Source organism: Eschscholzia californica, unplaced genomic scaffold, assembly GCF_041429995.1.
Source record: "Eschscholzia californica isolate CP2 unplaced genomic scaffold, dmEscCali1.0.p SCAF_1, whole genome shotgun sequence".
NCBI lineage: Eukaryota > Viridiplantae > Streptophyta > Magnoliopsida > Ranunculales > Papaveraceae > Eschscholzia > Eschscholzia californica.
The window spans coordinates 5,661,613-5,682,060 of record NW_028238198.1 but is presented as its reverse complement, the minus strand read 5'-3'; the positions used below and the strand labels follow the sequence as shown (position 1 = coordinate 5,682,060).

Here is a 20,448-nt window from a genome sequence, read left to right as displayed (position 1 = left end):
GCCACTTCCTACTATTAATAATGAATCCTCTAACAATGATGTTGAACTTGTTGAATCAACAAATCAACCAATACCAACTCCGACAAATAATGATCCCAGTGATAGGATAAAAGAACAAATCATACCTCCTCAAAGTGAAGCAGTTCCAATACTAAGAAGGTCTGGTAAAGAGACAAGACCTCCAGAAAAAATGGAAGATTTCTTCACATACCATGCGGTTGCTTACCCTTTGGAGGCCCATTTGACTTATGACAATGTTGCTCCTTCACATTCTGCCTTTTTAATTGCAATATCGAGTGATCAAGAGCCAAGAAATTTTACAGAAGCTCGATCCAACCCAATCTGGATGAAAGCTATGAAAGAAGAGTGCAAGCTTTTGAAAACAAGACGTGGGAACTTGTAAAGTTACCACACGGAAAGAAAACTGTTGGCTGTCGTTGGGTATATAAAACTAAATACAAAAGTGATGGAAGTATAGAACGACATAAAGCGATGTTGGTTGCTAAGGGGTTTACTCAAAGATATGGAGAAGATTACAAAGAAACCTTTGCTCCAGTTGCCAAGTGAACACCTTTAGAGTTCTTATGTCTCTTGCAGCTAACAAAGATTGGAAGTTATTTCAGATGGATGTGAAAAATGCATTCCTACACGGTAATCTTGAAGAAGAAGTCTACATGAGTATACCGCCGCCTGGTCATCCTCAAGAAAGCAACATTAATCTAGTATGCAAATTAAAAAAGGCGATATACGGTCTTAAACAGTCGCATCGTGCATGGTATTCTATGTTGAGTTCAGTTCTTATAAAGGATGGGTTGAAAAGAAGCTCAGCCGATCCATCTTTATTTATAAAAGAAAAGTAACTCTGGAATTACTATTTTGTTGGTGTATGTTGATGATCTTGTCATTACTGGTGACGATGAACATGAGACCGAAAAACTTAAACATCTACTTCACAAGAGGTTTGCTATCAAAGACTTAGGAATATTAAAATATTTCCTGGGTATTGAAGTTGCTTACTCAAAAAAGGGGATTTTTCTGAATCAGAGAAAGTATGTTTAGACTTGTTAAGAGAGACGGGAAAAATGGGAGTAACACCAGTTGATACTCCAATTGAAAAAGGTGGTAAGATTAACGAGAAAGGTGAATTACTATTAGATATTGGTCAATTTCACAGGTTAGTTGGTAAATTAATTTATCTTACCATTACTCAACCTGACATATCTTATGCATTGAGTTTAATAAGTCGCTTTATCCATTCCCCAAAGTCTAATCATATGGATGCAGCAACGAGGATCTTGCAGTATCTAAAAGGATCACCAGGAAGAGGAATATTGATGCGCAAGAATGATGATGATTCTGGACACTCCATTTCAGCCTACTCTGATGCTGATCGGGCTGGTTGTCCAGTTGATCGAAAATCAACAACAGGTTATTGCACTTTTGTTGGAGGTAATATGGTTACATAGAAGAGTAAGAAACAAAAATTTCGTTGCTCGATCTAGTGCAGAAGCAGAATATCGTGACACGGCATCAACTACTTCCGAGATTATATGGCTTAGAGCCTTGTTAGAAGAACTAGGTTTTGCTTCATCTCAACCCACCAAGATGTTTTGTGATAACCAAGCTGCTATGCATATTGCCTCGAACCCGGTATTCCACGAAAGAACGAAGCACATTGAAGCGGACGGCCACTTTGTCCGAGACCACATAAAGGCTAATAATATGTGCACTCCCTTTGTTCGTACTGATCAACAACTGGCAGATATTTTTACAAAAGGATTACCGGCTAAAAATTTTTAAGAGATTTTGTTCAAGTTGGGCTCTATTGACATCTTCGCACCAACTTGAGGGGGAGTGTTGGTGGAGAAGATTTGAAAGATATATGAAGTATATTCTTATTTCCTTCATAGTCTTAGATTTGAGTATAACAATTTAGGCAAGATATGATATCTATATTGTGTTGCTTAAATTAGTTTCCTGTATTGATCTATAAAACTGATGTAACCTCACCTCCAAGATTCCGTGAATGAGAAATACGAGTTCTCTTCTTGTCCCGTGGAGTAGGCTTAGCCGAACCACGTAAATCATTATCTCATTATCTATATTTTTTCTACTATAGTTTCCCTCTAACAATTGGAAAAAAATGAGTCAACTAAAACTGACTAATTTTTGAGAAAGTCTTTACACCTCGGATACTTTTCTTATAATATTTAAAGACGAAGATAACTACAATTCCTGGATTTAATACCCATAAGTATGCAAGTGCGTTTATACTTTCCAGCCTAGCTTACAATAAATCCTCCAATACCCAAAAGGTCATGGATTGATCTGGTATTAAGAGAAAATAGCTCACCTTCTTGTACTACTTTTATGTACGATTATAGTTAGTGTCTTTTATTTTATATCTAATATGTTTCGGTTGTATTGTTATTTGTTACTCAGTTGAAGATGGATAGACAGTGGAACTCATATTATATATACCGTTCATCGCCATGAGAAATCAGAAGGCGAAATCAGAAGGCTCCCTTATTATAATTTTCTAGATCACATATGTAGTAACACATATATCAACATATGGTATATTCAAAACAAGAAAAAAACGACATGAGGTAAATACATTAGGTGATCTTGAGGTAAATGCAGATTAACTACAAATCTATCCCAAACAAGTTATAAATGTAGAAACCGGATCTATTTTTTGTCAATTTGGCAACCAAACGTTTTCCAAATCAAGATCAGGATGGACCATTGGATTTGTCTCGTCGAGCTCTTGAATTTAGACATAAAGTTTGTCAGAATCCGATTTCATATGAATGAGTTATCATTGATTTACTTCGGAAAGATATAGGGATAACTACAACATGTAGTTTTATTATTAGAACCGTATTGGAAAAATAAGGAAAGTTCTACTTCCTTATATAGACTTATCCTTATGTTACTAATAATAGATTGGTTGGGATGATGGGATGCTTGGCGTGGTTTGCACCACGCATCACGCACACGCGGCGTGGTCGTTTAGGGCGCTTTAGAGGCGCCCGCACGCACTTTGCACTTACGCATCGTCGCGAGGAGTGATTGGAGCCTTGGATTTTACGATCATAGATATGATCTGACGGTCAGGAATATTTGGCGCTCTTAAGATAGATCCGTTGATGATCTAACGGTGGGCGTTCAATGCGCAAGATCTTAATACATCCGTTAAGATCTGACGGTCAACATGGCACCCGAAAACCAACAGTCAAATATGACTGTTGGGAAGCATCCATTCATCTATAGGCACCCATACGAAGTGGTGTCAATACCCCTATAAATAACCATGAGAATTCAGCAAACAAATCATTAGTTTTTTGCATTTCTGAGCATTCATTTTCAAGCATTAGAGTTTAAGGATCGTTGTTCAGAAGTTCAAATTACTTACAAAGTTCGTCAGACTATCATAACTAAGAGGTACCATCTTTACTTTGATAGGTAATCCATTTTATCCTGGGAGACATACACCATTACTGTTGGTACTGATATACAGGGTGTAAATTGTCTTAAGGACAGAGGTATCCTCGACTCGGATATTTTACATTTGATTTTTCTTTTTATAATAACTATTGTTATCTTAATTGTTAGAAGATAACTTTCTCTGATTTATCAGATAGAAAGACAAACAAAAGTGGGTGTACTCTGTTTTGTTAAAAACAGAAAGATTAAGAACTATTCTCTTAAAAGAGAACCGGGGAAACAACAATAAGTACTAGAATTACATAGACTCTTTGATCACCATAAGTAAATACCACAAACCATTAGAATCAAACCCAATACAAAGAAGAGGGAACTCCCACACTTAATAACCACTCCAACAATACAGGAAACGGATACAAACTGCATAAACGCGCAAACTTACACACATACATAAACACACCAGCCCTATATATTTCTACCAGGAGTCCAACTGGTTATATTGTTTAAGCTTGATTGTGGAGGAGATGAAGGTATTGTCCCATGCTGTTAGTAATAAGAGCTACAAGTTCTTTATATCCATCAGGAGCAGGGATATATTCGTTAAGTTCGTTTCCACAGTTAAGAAACCATCTTACGTAGCTACCATCAGATGCTTCCTTTGGAAATACATTGAGAGTGGCTTCAAAACTCTTACAATGCTTCGTAATATCTCCATCCAATACTTTGAATGTCATGGATCTCTTCTCTTCATCTATTGCATTCACTGTCTCCTTTACCACCAACGTTGGACCCGTTCCTATGACATTCAAGAAGTAAATAGAGTGAAAATAGTCTCATGCACGTGGGAAAATAAAAACACCACTGCATCATAAGTAGCCGCTTTCATATTTGCAAAAATTCACAAGATATGAAGCATAACCGTAGTTATAGATAATCATGCCTTTGTCTTTCTGTCTTAACAACTGTTCAGTTTCTCTAATTAAATTTCAAAACTAACCTAGATAGTTAGAGGCACACTGGATCCCATAGAAAAAATTGAGTGTTTTAGTTGGGTCGTATATATTTCACTAAAGTACCGCCTAATTCAAATTAAGTATAAAATGGTATATGTTTATGCCTTACCGAGGACATATTTCCATAGCCTGACTGTGCCAACACTTTTCCCGTCTCCCTTAAGAACTTGAACACCCTTCATGATTTGAGGAGCAAGCGTAGGAAGTTGGGTCATGTTATGCCTAAACAAATTAAAGAACTGATCAGCAGAGCACTTGACCTCAGCTTCAACCTTAACACCCATTACAAATTTAGCCATTCCAAGGATCAACACAAAATACCCTAATTTCAGAAAGGTGTGGGAAATGGGAGCAGCCATTTTGATTCCAAGGAAGTTACTAGAAAAGAAGCTAGCTAGTTAAGATAGGAGATACTTGATGGGATATTCAAGGGAACTAACTTCAAGGGGTTTATATATTAATGTAAAGAAGCTTAAGATGGTTTAATTAACTATATAAGTACAAACATTATTGTACATGTAATCACTTTAATTACTTGGTGTGCTCTCAACTAGCATTTCTTGTTCATGTGTAAGAATATTACTCGAAATCATCAATATTATTTGCAATTATCAACACTTTAACTACAATATTCGAGTATCATCGAATCAAAAATAAAGAATACACTATTGTAAAGCAAATTATTATATGGCCAGAACCGGAGAATAGTGCTTAAAACAGGTGTCGAGCATAACAGAAGCACTAAAGGATAAAAAATTAAGGAGCATACCTCTTATGGATAGGGATATCCATATCAAATGAGCTAGTGTGATGGCTATGATTGTAAAATCGGGGATATTTAATTTTGATTTTTTAGTTCCATGGTAAATACAAATAGTTAGTGGAATATATTTAATTGAATGTGGACTGCATAATTATAAATTTACATAACTAGTGGAAAATTACTCAAATATATAAGTATTATTTCATATTTTAAGAGATGATCTACTTAAGGTCATTTACTTGCATATAAACTTAAGTTCCTCTCATGTTACTTCAACAAAAAAAAAGTTCCTCTCATTGGGATTAACTCTGTGTATAGACCTAGTTTTGGTATCATATTAAGCTTGTGGTGTCAAAATCAAGTGGAATATAAGTGGAGATGTAATAGGTATTATGTAGCTTTTCCGTAAGCCTTTTTGTTGTCCAGTAGGATTATTTAAGTTTCACAGGTTTCATAGCATACTTCGAATCATTTCCTGCCAACTTGACACCAAAGCCATGTCCCTGTCTAATAGCACATTTAGCACTTCATACTTGAATCCAACTAAGGATCAACAAACCTAGATAACTAAATTTGATGTCACAAGTGGATGTTAATGCAAGTGAAAAGGAAGAATAGTTCATTTATATCTTACATCAAATTCAAGAGTTGTTTTGACTTGATTTTAGACATACTCCAAATATGTCTGGAGATCCCGGGTTCGATCCCCAAAGGAGGTGGAATCTCTGAATTGTTGAATTTGGGATTATTAGGGCATAAATAATGTAAGTGAGCTTTATGCCATAGTTAGTTGGGCTTTAGGCCATAGTTTAGTTGGACTTTAAGCCTGTTCTGGTTTAATCAGGCAATTACCGAGCTTATCACATCTTTGATGTATCAACGCTATTGTAACGACTATCGTACATCGAAGTCAAATTCCAAAAAAAGAAAAGAAAGGCTAAATGGAGTAGTATGACCAATTAGATAGAGCCCAGGTAGTTGACAAATGGGGAAGTCTTTATAGGCACCACCAAATAAGTCAGCCTAATCTAAATGAAATAGTTGAAGTTCCCCTTGACCTAAAGGCGCCTCATTTCCACGTGAACTCCCACAAATTTTGGTGAGAAATTTGGTCCAAGTCTCTATGAAAAGTTTTGTTTAGTTAAAAAAGACTTATCATATTTTCTTCTCTTTAGCTAGCTATGGTATTTTTGCAATTTACATAAAGAGATAAAAGAGGGTTATTTCTCGAAAAACCCCCTACTTTGTGATCAGCTTCCCGCGTAGTCCGTTATTCAAATATACTCAGATCGCCTCTTTTTTCCGTTACCGTTAAATGTCTGTTAACTCTCTTTCCTCCATCTCATCACCTCTCTGTGCCACGTCATCTCTCTCTGCCACCTCCACTTAAGTTTTTTTTTTCTCTCTCTCTCCACCTCACCTCTCTCTTCTCCGACGACTTTCAAAGATAAAAAAGAAATTTCTCTCCTCTCTCTCTACTTTGCGACCTTCGCCGGAGTGTTTAGAGAGACAGAGAGAGGAAATAATTTTCTTCTTTTTCTTTTGTGTTCGAAAGTCGCTGACCAGAAAATTTCTCAGTCGGCGACCTTCACTGGAGAAGAGAGAGAAAAAAAATTAAGTTGACGTGGCAGAGAGAGATGGCGTGTCAGAGAAAGGTTATGACATGGAGGAGAGAGAGTTGACGGACATTTAACGGTAACGAGAAAATGAGGCTATCTGAGTATTTTGATAAAGAGGGGGCTATGCGAGAAGCTGGTCACAAAGTAGGGGGCCTTTCGAGGTTAACCCTAAAAGATGTAACAACCGCCGCAACTCCACCACCACGTATACACACCACCACCGCTACCTCATTACCAAGACAACAATCGACAATTCTTTCCGTACTACTACCACCACCAGTACTAAAATTATCATCACCACTTCAGGTAAAGTTCTAATAGCTGATTTTTTTTTATTTTTATGTCTTTATGAAATTCTAATTTTGTGTTCTATTAATTTAATTTCTCATTATTTACATTTTTTTATTAATATAGATTAAATAAGTATGTCATCTTAATAGCTTATGTGAAAAAACTTCTTTTACCAAACGGCACACTTTGGCTTTGTAAGATAAAAAAACACTTTTATTTATTTAGCATACCAAACAACTCAAATGGACCATTAAAAAAGCATTTTGGTTTAAAGGCTAGCATAAAAACTCTCAATATAAGTTATATACGTACCTAAATGATGCAAGAGATTTAAAAGATATTTTGAATTTTCAAATATCTTAAAATATAGTAATTTTAGTAGCCTAATATCTTGGGGTTGAGTAGAGAATTATTACATTGTGTAGCTTAATATCTTTAAGAAATTTTATAAGTTTTAGATTTTAATATTTTATTTATTTAAAAGTTGTAATTAGAGTTTGAATATTGTGATTAAAAATCCCTAATACTATATAGAGGGGGTGCAGTGGTACTTTCATCAATTCAGTTTTATCAATAAAATTTTAGTTTTTTCTGTTTTTCGCTGCTCATGAAAAGGATATAGATCCGGTACCAAGATTATATCTTATCTTCTTGTATTATTTTTATGGTTTATCTTTTTTATCTATTTTGCTTTTATTGTGTATTATTTTCTGATCATAATTGGAGATTGAGGGATTGTTTACTGCTTATATATATATATATATATATATATATATATATATATTAAACAATCAATAAACATAAGATATAAATACATTACATGAAGGTGTAGCAAAGATTAATGCATAAGATATAAATACATTACATGAAGGTGTAACAAAGATTAATGTGGACAGAGCTTGGTCAAACTCAAGAGGCGGGGCAGCAGCAGTGATTAGAAACCATGAAGTACAGTTTATCGCCGCCGCAACCAACATCTTTTCGGCAAATAGTCCAATTGAAGTTGAAGCAAAATCGATGCTTTTGGGCATCGAACTAGCTAGACGTCTGAACACAAGAAAATGTATCTTCGAGGGAGACTCACAAGATGTGATCAAGGCCTGCACCTCGCCAATTGAAGAATCACCGTGGAGAATTAAAAGCATTGTTGCAGAAATCTTTGATCGTCTGAACACTTTCGAAGAATTCAGGTTCAAATTTACGCATAGAGAAACCAATTTCGTGGCTCATAATCTTTAATCGTCTGAACACTTTCGAAGAATTCAGGTTCAAATTTACGCATAGAGAAACCAATTTGGTGGCTCATAATCTCGTTAAATATGCAGTTGATAATCGACTTGTAAACACTTGGGTAGGCCAAGTACCACCTACATGTATCAGTGAATCTATCTTAGTTGATAGTCTTCACTCTTCTGACTTCTCATTAATTCTTTGATTCTTAATGAATAATAGGCTAAAGCCACTTTTTAAAAAAAAAGAAAAAATACATTACATAATGAGGTAAATACATATCAAGGGCAAATCTATCCCAAAGTAATTACATAAACTATTTCACCAAGTAAATACCATAAACAATGGGAATTCAACCCAATAAAGACCCCAAAGGACGAAGGAACTGCCACAACTTATTTAACCACTCAAAGGAAATAAACACAAACTGCATAAACAAGCCACAACCACGAGGTAAGCAGACGCATATATAAGTGTCTCTGTGTGACTTAGTTATTTTTCTAAGCTTGATTGCTAAGGAAATGAAGATATTGGCCCAAGTTAGTAGAAAGAAGAGCTAAAGTTTCTTTATATCCATCAGGAGAAGGGATATATTCATTGAGTTCATTCCCACAGTTAAGAGACCATCTTACATAGCTTCCAACAGACTCCTCATGAGCATCTGATTCTTCCTTTGGGAATACATTGAGAACTAAATCAAAACTCTTGCAATGCTTCATGATATCACCGTCTAATGCTTTTAATGTCATGGACTTCTTCTCTTCATCTATTGCAATCACTGTTTCCTTCACCATCAACGTTGGACCGGTTCCTACACATATTATACAAGAAAAAGAGAAACACCATTGAATTTAAGTGTTAATTGTGGCGTTATATATTATTTGCATAAATACGATGGGGTTAAATTTGAAAATTATCAGAATCCCTTACTTTATTTTTAATTGAGATGCCTTAATGTAATTACGTTGGGTCGGTTATATTTCACTAACAAACCGTACCGCCTTATTCAAATTAAGTATAATTAAAATGGTAGTATATGTTTATGCCTTACCGAGGACATATTTCCATAGCCTGACAGTGCCAACACCTTTTCCATCTCCCTTAAGAACTTGAACACCCTTCATGATTTGAGGAGCAAGTTTAGGGAGTTGGGTCATGTTGTGCCTAAACAAATTAAAGAATTCATCAGCAGAGCATTTGACCTCAGTTTCAATCTTATGAGCCCTTACAACTTCAACCATTCCTAACATAAACACAAAATACCCTAATTTCAGAAAGGTGTGGGAAATGGGAGCAGCCATTTTGCTAGTTAAGATATAGGAGATACCTAGCTAGTATTTGATGGGATATCATGCAAGGGAACTAACTTCAAGGGGTTTATATATTAATGTAAAGAAGGCGAAGATGGTTTAATTAACTCTATAAGTACAAGCATTATTGTATATGTAATCACTATATTTACTTTGTGTGTTTCCACTAGCATTTTCTGTTTTAATATGTGGAGGAGTGAGTATAATTGGGTAACATAAATTTTTGCATTTCTTAATGCTTCTCCTATAACATTTGAGTATCATGTAATAAAAAAGGATACACATCGCAAAGCAAGATATCATATTGTCACGACTGAAGTATGGTGCTTAAATAGTTGTCGAGCATAACAAAAGTATAAATGGATTAAAAAAATTAATTCCAACTCTTATGGATAGAGATATCCATTTCTCCAATGTACTAGTGTGGTAACAGAGATACAAAACTTCCATTTATGTACACAAGTACATTATTTACATGGTAAATAAAAGTATTATGATGTATCTAACGCCATTGTAATGACTATCGTACATCGTAGTCAATTTTCAAAAAAAAAAAAGAAAACTGAGTGTGTGGAAGGAACAAAAAATTTACTCTACAGCGGGTGAAAATATTATGCGAATGGAAGAAATATGTTATTTCATATTTTACTTAGAAGGTTGATCTGTAGATCTTCTTAAAATGGGTGTTGAAATTCCTCTCATGTTTGACCTATCTTTGGTAGTGTATTAAGTTATTTGGGCATATTACACATGGACGGATGGACCTAGTAGTACTATACTAAATTTGTGGTAATATTGACACTCAAATCAATTGAACATAAGGTGAGATAATAGATAGTTTTGTACGTTCTAGAGCTATGATCGAGAACAAGTCCTTTTTTCACATCAAAATAGTTGTGGCCTTCTCCATGTACTATATTGATCAGTCATGTTTACTCTTCATGGTTATTTTCTTTGTCATTCTTTCAGTCTTCTTTTTAACTTTTTATCTTACCACCGACCAACTTCCTTTCATTTTTGTCACTTGTCCAGTTCAGTCACACAGGTCTCCCCCCCCATGTTGACATGTGTCGTTCTATTCTCTTTCCTGTTTCGATTTCGGACTGTATAGCAGTTATACATTGGTCGTTTCCCCCCTTCAAGTAGAACAACCACACGTAGCATACTGCTGCAGCCACGTGTCATTGATACCTGGAACTTAGTTATGTTTAAACAAGCTCATTGTTTGACCTTTTAAGGGCCCATCTCTTTTTCTCTTCAGAGAATTACAGTATTAATCTTAATTTACCCTTCCATCCAGGAGGATATCATATATCAGAGATGAATTTATTTCATTTTCGCCTATATTTTGTTTCGCATCTCTCAGCTCCCCTTTTGTAGCTTACTTTTGTCTTTGGTTATCGAGATCTAACATTTTTTTTTCAAATTCTTTAACATTTTCCCCTCCACCTATTCGCGATGCATTTGCGGCCTTTTGTTGGCTTAGTTCGGCATTTATACCCATGCTATGACAACGATCCCAATTACCAAGTGGTTAGAGAATACTAGTGAAATAACTTGTTGGAATCATTGTTCAGTTCCTCCCTGCGGACATCCTCGTTTCCTTTTGAAATTTTGGGGTCTTCGTCTTATCCATTTTCAATGTTATAGGATGCTACATACAAGCTATGCTCGAAAAATTGGAAATTAGAACTAGTCAGCCAACCAAGGCCTAGCTACCAGGCGGGATGTCATCGAGACTAGTCATTCATCGGTTGATATATAATAATATGATAATATATATATATATATATATATATCATATGAAAATGATAGGTATTATATATATTATATACTAGGTATGACCCGTGCCTCCGGCACGGACACTTTAATTGAGCAAATGTACGAAGGACTAGATCCCATATAAGCATATGCTAGTAACGGCCACAAGATAAAGATCTCATTGTACTTATGACCAACCGACGTAGGAAAAGAATACAAAAAAAAAAAAAAACAAATAGTAGCAAAATTTTTTGAAGCTCATATCACCGGAGTGAGTGAAATTTCCATTTCCTCATCATTCATTATAGAACAGAAGCAGCATAGATTAGTTTAAGAAACCACTACAATGCTTTTCCTTCTATGAGCTCCATAAATAGTGTTGGAAAACTCGATAGAAGTCAATATCAAAAGACTGAACTGCCTACGATGTTTTTAATGAGTAACGGACCTCTGAAATAAAACATGTTCATTAATTATATCGAAATTTTCAAACTTGGTACATTAATAACTCAAAGAACTGGACATCTCGACCCTTTTTAAGAGGGGACCAACGTCATTTTCGTTTTACTGATGTACTGAAACTTCTACGACATTTGGAGTTTTCAGGTTTTTGGACTTCACCATTTACAGGAGTCAGAGTTGTTGTTTCGGTTGTCGCCCAACACAAACATATAACCCTTGGTTACCCACTGCATAAACAAAAGAAACCCATCAATGGTTAGTAAAGTAATCAATATTTTATAGAGCTCTAAGATAATCAAACAGGAACCAAATGAAAAAGGGAAAAGCAATACATGTATATCAATTTCATAAAATTTGACCCTAAAATGTATTATTTATCTTAGATGACTCCGTTGACAGACATGCACCTGTTGTGAATCTATTACAAGCAATCAAGTGCATATTATGAGGCATGCCAGACAAAGACACTTACGGAAATAAGAGAAAAGAAACATGAATGAAGCGAAGCCGTTCTAAATTTGGGCTAGATAGCTTCCTCAACAGTTGCTCCTTCCAAAGCTACGATTCTTTTGATAAACACTTCAGCTCAAGTGAACCCAATTTCATGCAGAAAATGGAACCGTTTGTTTAACGTAAAGGTCATCCACATAAACCTAATTATATTGTGGATTAGTTCATAAAATACAGCATAAATTTATCTGTAGGATTGCAGGTGCCTTAAAGATCACTGTATTAATCATTTTAGGTTCTTGAGAGTATATGAAACAAAGTATATCCACGAGTGTTCAAAGCTACATTAAGTTACTATTGAAAAACAATTCACTAATTTAGTAGTTCAAAATATTTACGAAAAGAAATATAGATGGATAAAGAACACAAGGGTTTACACATGCTACACTGCTAAGAAATTCAACAACGGGTTACATGTACAACTGTTGCATTTCACAGCTAGGAAATTGAAGTAAACCGAAGTTCTAAAGTTATTATTTTCAAGTACTTATGAATTTTGAAAATTCCATTGGTGCAAAAAATGCTCAACTAAAGGTCATGGAGACGTCTCAATGAAACTTTAATCACCACAAGAATCATATAACTTCTCAATTTCGACATAGTTGATTAATTCTACAGCTAGTATGGTAAATGCGGAAAAATTAGTTGTCCTAAAGGACATCTCTAAACATTGGAATAACAGGACATATTAGACGCAGTAATTAAAATATATAGGATCACTGGAAATCCGAGTAAAGTTTTTTACCTTCTTTGCTAAATTAATGCTAATATTTTATCGCCAACATGTCTTGGAAACATAGAAAGCGGAAACTTACTAAGTTTGATTCCACTATGTAGATGAAATAAGTTGGTATAGTCCCCTGAAATCGAAGTCTAAAACACCCAATTTTTTCTGAACTTCAGCAAATCGAACTTCTGATTCAAATATATGGGTTAAAAGAAAGAAAGGTATTGAAAAAAGTATGGGCATCAATGAAAAGAATACGAAATTAATAATACAAGACTTTAAAGACCCTAAGTAAAAGCGTTAAAACTCTTGGTTACTTCCGGTGTCTCATAAGGTAAAAAAAGAAAGAAAAAAATGCATGAACTAAGAACAAAATTTAACATGTCAAATTTGTTTAGTACCAGTAATCAAGTAACATCATTTGACAACGAAATTTAGAAAGAACTATGAGCATTGAAGCTTAATTACCGTAGAGAAGCTTCACATTCCGCTCATAGAATATGAAAATGGAAGAGAAAGGAATCATTCACCAAATCTTGATAATGTTGAGTCTATCGAACTTTTTCTCTTTATTTTTGTGTGTTTCGTCTCAGCGATCTTGATATATAAGTAATATATATGGATATTCCCTAATCCAACAGAGATCGTAATTCAAGCAAACGACCTAAACAAAAATATCAATAAAAAAAGTGATAATCGAAGTCTAGATTCTATTGGAGTTCAAAGAATTCAAAATTTCCTTCTCACGTCCATGAGAATTGGACTCAAATAGACATTTGACTTCTAAAAATTCATTGTCGGCATAGAGAGAGAGATAGACAAAAGAGAGAGTTTTACAATCCATTCGCGAAACATTGATAATTGAATCCTAAACATTTACATTTTATCATGTGCCCTGATGATATATGACACAAATTTAGGAAATCCTATTGATTATTTACTTTCTATGAGTGGATCATATCGACATAAAATAAAAAGTATGCCTAAATGAAGAATATACTATTTTAGTAAATGAGAACCAAATTATAACAAACTTGTGAAGAATAATGTGCAGACAAATAAATTAAGATGAAAGGATTATTTACTTACCCTTACATAAATCAATTTGATGCCTAAATCACATAAGATACATGAAGGTCGCGGCTTTGGGGAATAAAGAAAATTCTCCGGGGAATAAAGACTTTTCTTAAAATTACTAGTCAAATAAGATTGACTTTTTATGTTTCGTTTTATTGCTAAGGGGCTTCTAATTTTAGAAGATGCTACGAAAAAAGGCTCCTCCATCTCATCACCTCTCTCTACCACTTCATCTTCTCGACACCTCATCATCTTCTCCGGCGAAAGTCGCCGGCCGGCAAATTTTCCGGCCGGCGACCTTCAAACATGAAAAAAAAAACTTTTTTTTTATTTTCTCTCTCCTCTCTCTCTCTCTAAATATTTTTTTTTCTTTTCTCTCTCTCTCTAATTTTTTTTGATGGAAAATGAATCTCCTGAATCTTTCTCTTAGAACCCATATGTCTATTTTTCTTCTCTACCCTTCCTTCATCTTCATAAGAAGAATCAGTAGCATTTGGATCGTTATAAATAACTCTGATCTTTCTGATCATTTTGGTCCGACTTTGTTCTTCCTTCATTAACTGACTTTGAGATCCTGACATTTCTGGATCCAAACCAAAAACTCCCCAGAAATTATACCCTAGAATATATCAATTGAATGTAATCTAGTAAAAATCTCACAAAATCTTAGCTTAAACCCTAAAAACCCTTGAAAAGTCAAGTAAGATCCCCTCTCAAGAACAAGAACAGATAGAAAAACCGTTTAATAAGAAAACCCCTGAATATATCTACTCCTAAACCAATCCTGCAAAATCAAACCCAAATAAAAAACCCTTTAAAACCCAGATCTGAAATCAAAAATTAAAAGTGGGTTTTACTAATCAAAACCAAAAGAAACGAAAAAATTGAAGTACATACCTTAGTAATCTCAAAGGCATCGAAGCCGTAATCAATCCTTGTTTAAGACACCAAGCTTGCATGCAGAGAGAGAAAAGGAAGAAGAAGGAGATTGTAGAGAGAGAAAGAAGAAATGAAAAGCCGATGAGTTGCTCGTAAGTAGTGGTGGCCAACGGGCCGTGGCGTGTCAGACACGCCACGACCACGCCAGGCACGGCTTGAGCCGTGCCGTTCCGTTCCGTGCCCAGACCACAAAGGTCTGGGGCACAGAAACGGCCCATGGGAACGGCCCAACCGTTTCCGTTGCGTTTCTGGTCGTTTCCGTGGCCGTTACGTGGCGTTTCCGTAGTCGTTCTCGTGGCCATTCCGTGGCGTTCTCGTGGCTCCGACCCATTCATAAATATTTTTCTTACTTGTCAAAAAAAAGTAATAAAAGAAACATTACATTTTTTTTCAAGTAAATAATTGTGATGTACAAAAACTTTAGAGTTTATGTCATATCTTTGTTTATTTTATTGGAAAAGAGTTGTATAAAGATTCTCCACATTTACTTTATATTTTGTGGTTTACGTGTGGGACTATCTTTACCACTTTATTTGTTTATTTTTTTGAAAAAAAGGTTTAGTTTGTTTCAAAAAAAAATCTAAGTAAAAAAAAATAAAGTAACACCTATTTTGTTAAATTCAAGTATTACTTTTTTTTAGGTATTACTTCTTTTTTTAATTCAAGTATTACTTTTTTTTAAAGTTTTATCTTTTTGTAATATAAAATAGTTGTCATGAAAATCTAACAATTTGTAAACACATTAGAATATTAGTACACCCTAAGTAATTCTTAAAAATTAACTAAATTGGGCCGTTGCTAGCGTGTCGTTGTTGCCGTTTTCGTTCCGTGTCGTTCCGTGCCCACGGGTCGTGTCGTGTACGATCCGTTCCGTGTCGTTCCTGCGTGTCTAATGGGCCGTGTTTAACGGGTCTGGGGCTCTAAAATCCCAGCCCCGACACGGCACGCCAGACCCGTGACGGGTCGGCACGGCACGGAACGGACCGTTCCGTGCCGTTCCGTGTCCTCAAATAAACGGGCCGTGCCGATCCGTTTCTGTGTCGGCACGGCCCGTTGGCCACCACTACTCGTAAGCACCTCGAATAACCAGATCAAAACTAGTAGACATAAATCCCCTCACCACCTGCTGTTTTGTTCTTCTCACACTTAAAAACCCTTATTTTCTCTCTTCTTTCAGATAAGGAGAGAACGACTGAAACAAAAACCAACAAAATTTATAGTAAGATAGACAGCTAGAGAGAGAAAGAAACAAGATTACAAATCTATGGCTACTATTTCAACCTCTCAAAAAAAAATCTAAAGAGAGAGGAGAGAGAAAATAAAAAAAAAAAAATTTATGTTTGAAGGTCGCCTGTCGGAAAATTGGCCAGCCGGCGACTTTCGCCGGAGAAGATGATGAGGTGTCGAGAAGATGAAGTGGCAGAGAGAACAGATGAGATGGAGGAGAACTTTCAAAAAAATGTATTCTGTATTCCCCATAAAAATTTATTCCCAGGAGAATTTTCAAGAAAATCTGGATTCCCTCGAGAATTTATTCTCCAGAGAATTTTCTTTATTCCCCAAAGCCACGACCTACTTGAAACCTGCACAAATTTGTGAAAACTACGTAAGAAACCACGACGATAGATAGGTTTACTGGGAAGACAAACAACAAAAGTATGTTGAAATCTATCTTCCGATATACATAACTGTAAATGACAAATGACTTCGGGCTTCAAACTTCGACATTAACTTAAAACTCTAAAGGAAATCTGAAAAATTACTAAGAAAATAGAGAAGAAAATAATAGGTCAATAAATTTTAGGGAAGATTCTGGAAAGCGACTAAATAGGGAAAAAAACTTTGGTGACCATGTTGCAATTCATCAAAGGAAAACGTCATCTATCAGATCAGTTATAATATCTTCTTCATTGATGTTGTTGTTGCTCATAGTACTTCTCTCCATTCAATGAAATTTTGTTGAACCAAATCAGGGAAGGAAACTTTGTTACCATGTTATCAGTTATATTGTCACGCACATTGAGGCTCTCACTTGCTCATATTCTCTAGCAAATCCTCGTAAAAATCCTCTACAACAGACACAAAAGTGAATTCTTTAACAAAAAAAACCTAATAAAGCTATCAACTTATTACTTGAATACAACCCTACAAGTTCAAATTTCTCTCATTGACTTCAATAGATAAAAATAAGAAATTTGAAAGAAACAAAGAAAATAAAACAAAATAAAAGAGAAATCAAATTTTTTGATGATAATTTCACTGAAAAATATACAAAATCTAATCTAATTTGTGCTTAAGAAAATTTTATATCCCTACTTTAGCAAAACACATTGAATCTTATTTGGTAGTTAGATTACGATACAATAGAGAGTGACACCTCATGTTTGGTCCAACAAAATTATCCCAATTTGCAATTCATCAAATATAAAGAAACCATGAAGAATTAACTAATAACCCATCAAATATAAATAGCCCATGGAGAAAAAGCAAAATTTCTGAAGAAAGGTCAGGAAATTAGGGTTTTTCTAACTTACCTTACTATGAGCAGCCATAACACAAAGCATTTCCGAGATGATTCCGTGAACCTAAAACAAACCAAAAAAGTATATCTCTCACCTTAAAATTCATGTAAATGGAGAATACAATTCATACATATAGAACAAACGTAGAAAAAAAATAAGAAAATCATGTAAATGGAGATTTAAATTACTTAATCAAGCGACTCTGAATCTAGCTTCACCAAACCTCTCACCTATAATCGAATCAAACAATGAAGTCAGTGTATTAGAAGAAAATCTTCTTTCTAAAATTCCAGAAGTATTTAAACTAAGATCAAGGGTTTAAGAAAACATATCAAATTGAAAAGACATAAATAGAAATGATCAATATATGAAGAAAAAAAATGGAAAACCCAGTATCTGTACCTGGGAAATTGGAAACTACAGTATCCGCACCCGGAAAATGCTTCAATAACAATCACATACATAAATAACATAGTGAATGATTCCCTCTATTCCATCAACAAATAATGTAAGCCAAACTCAAAAAATTGAAACTTGAAGGCCAATCTACCAGAAGATTAAACCAGATCAATTCACAAATTGAACCTGATATATTAGAGATAAAAAAAACTAACCTTGAACACAGAATGGGTTACTTGGTTGCGGATGTTCACCAAAAAATTGGAGCTCAAATTTGTAATTTACTTCATAAATTTATAATTTACTTACTCGGGTTAAAGATCTTCTACAAACTCGTACTCATCTGCAAATCAAGAGAAAAAAAATATATCAAAATCTAAATTTACCATCAATCAAATTAACAAAACCTAAATTTACCATCAATAAACTCAATGATATCTTCAAATCAGTAAAATACTGAAGAACAACAATAAAACTTAAGTTCTTTTTGGCCAAACGTTGAAGAAACTCAATGTTATCTTCAAATTACTAACAAACTCGTTCTACAAACTGTTGAAGAACAACAATAAAACCTAAAAAAGTAACCATTACCGGAAACTTAGGTTTGTGATGTTAAAACTGGTAGTTCGTGGGCATATACTACGGAGATGCAACTGAAGAATGGAAGATAGATAGCTAATGAAGAGGGTAACGGAAGAATTAAAGATGGAGTAGGAGGCGTTAGGGTTTCCGGAAGAGGGAGAAGACGTGAAAGTGGGAAATTTTTTTATCTCTACTTACCTGTTAAAAACTGAAAATTGATCTCGATCGTCCGTTCAGTTCAACGACTTAGATTAAAATAAAACGCGGGGGTCTTTGTGCTTTATATACGAGTGGGTGATGGAATTTTCATATTCTTAAGAAGGTAATAGATCAAAGGGTTAAGATGCTACAAAAAATCTAACGAACGGTCAGATATGTCTTTTGGTTTGTCCCAGTCAGCACAAAACATTGTGTTTTGTTATATAGATTATATTATATATTATTTAATAGAGATTATATGTAAACATACAATTTACATACATCTAAACATATATATATATATCATACCTTTAATATGTATGAAAATGGTTTCCTAAGTGATAAACAATTTATTTCAACAAAAAAAAAAAGTGATAAACAGTTTTTTATCTCTTAACAAATAAAAAGAAAACAGAGAACTTTTAATTTAAAGTGTCTACAGTTGTAGAGAGAGAGAGAGGGAGGAAGAAGGAAAGTAAACATGAAACAATTAGAGAGAGAAGGTAGTCTAATACAGAGAAAGATGGGGAGAGAGAAAGAGAGAGAGAGAGAGAGAGAGAGAGAGAGAGAGAGAAAAAGAAAGAGATCGAGGGAGAGAGAGAGAGAGAGAGGGAGAAAGAGATCCAGGGAGAGAGAGGAGCAGATTGAAACCAAACGAGATCGAGATTTATTGTTGTTGGACTTTATCTTCTCGCTCTCTTCTTCTTCCTCTGCTTCTCTCTGAATTTGAAATGTTTTGCTCTAGTTATTCCTCTGAAGTTGTTGCTACAGACTTCTTCATGTTTCTCTCTCTATACTAATCAGCTAGATTGAAGATCATACAACACTTAAGAAACCCTAAAGAAATGAGGGTCGTTTGATTTCTTTTTGTACCTAGGCGAGTTAGGCGCTAGTAGGCTCCAGGCGCTGACAAACTCGGGTCTGGAGATCAACTTAAACTTCATGCCCTAGTCCATCTCTTGCCTCCCGATTACTGTGTGATCGACGCCTAGGCACCGATTTTTAAAGCATAGCGTACATTCATCTTTCGTTTAGCAAAACGGACTTCTGACATTGAATTTTATACTGTATCATTTTCGAGACAAACTGTCACATTTGCAATTTATAGAACAAATAATATTTTACCGATCGAAGATTTATTATACAATTCTTCCTTACTGCGGTTTTAATTTATATATCTTGTAATATTAACTGTTTAGTTGTTTAGTGCTTGTATCTTTCAATAAAAAAAATATTATGTACTTTCTTGTGAGACTTCTTGTTGTCCATTATTATGACTACTTTCACATATTTCACCTCTCGATTTGAATTATTTTCAATGCAAACTTTCACCAGGTCGTGCCTGACAATTTAGGGGTTCAGTGTGACAGTGTCAAACTTTAAGTGGGGCATGTTGTACAAAAATATGTCGAACGAAATATTTACACAAAGTACAAAACATATAATCAACTATACAAAAGATATTTAATTGTAACCAAATGCAAGCTCTATGTCAGGGCCGTGTGGTGGGGGGTGCGGGCCGTGCGCCCGCACAGGGCCCCCCACCACACGGGGCCCATTTGTTGCTCTTTTAAGGGTATAGGAGCTTAGTTAGA

At 35.0% G+C, this 20,448-nt stretch overlaps 1 protein-coding gene and 2 long non-coding RNA genes across 3 annotated transcripts; all 3 read right to left on the bottom strand.

The window, feature by feature from the left end:
* Nucleotides 1–3,740: 3,740 nt before the first annotated feature.
* Nucleotides 3,741–9,682, bottom strand: LOC147563569 (MLP-like protein 34). Its single transcript, XM_086649542.1, has 4 exons — nt 9,418–9,682; nt 8,869–9,177; nt 4,573–4,857; nt 3,741–4,246 (listed from the first exon to the last, which is right to left on the bottom strand). The coding sequence occupies exons 1-4, from the start codon at nt 9,665–9,667 to the stop codon at nt 3,954–3,956; spliced, it is 1,137 nt and encodes a 378-aa protein (XP_086505668.1). The 5' UTR covers nt 9,668–9,682; the 3' UTR covers nt 3,741–3,953.
* A 2,337-nt stretch (nt 9,683–12,019) lies between these two features.
* On the bottom strand, nt 12,020–13,742 carry LOC147563568 (uncharacterized). The gene is made up of 3 exons (XR_015236550.1): nt 13,605–13,742; nt 13,225–13,324; nt 12,020–12,126 (listed from the first exon to the last, which is right to left on the bottom strand). It is a non-coding gene; the product is annotated as an uncharacterized LOC147563568 (long non-coding RNA).
* A 3,312-nt stretch (nt 13,743–17,054) lies between these two features.
* On the bottom strand, nt 17,055–18,815 carry LOC147563567 (uncharacterized). Its single transcript, XR_015236548.1, has 5 exons — nt 18,665–18,815; nt 18,077–18,416; nt 17,863–17,904; nt 17,687–17,737; nt 17,055–17,219 (listed from the first exon to the last, which is right to left on the bottom strand). It is a non-coding gene; the product is annotated as an uncharacterized LOC147563567 (long non-coding RNA).
* Nucleotides 18,816–20,448: the final 1,633 nt, after the last annotated feature.

What these genes read in the sequence shown, in the direction of transcription:
- LOC147563569 (XM_086649542.1), bottom strand. Translation starts at nt 9,667, where the DNA reads ATGGCTGCTCCCATTTCCCACACCTTTCTGAAATTAGGGTATTTTGTG. An exon ending in GCTATGGAAATATGTCCTCG is followed by an intron (nt 9,178 to 9,417) that starts GTAAGGCATAAA and finishes TAATATGTGTAG; the next exon opens with GAACCGGTCCAACGTTGATG. An exon ending in TTTCCTTAGCAATCAAGCTT is followed by an intron (nt 4,858 to 8,868) that starts AGAAAAATAACT and finishes TATCTTAACTAG; the next exon opens with CTAGCTTCTTTTCTAGTAAC.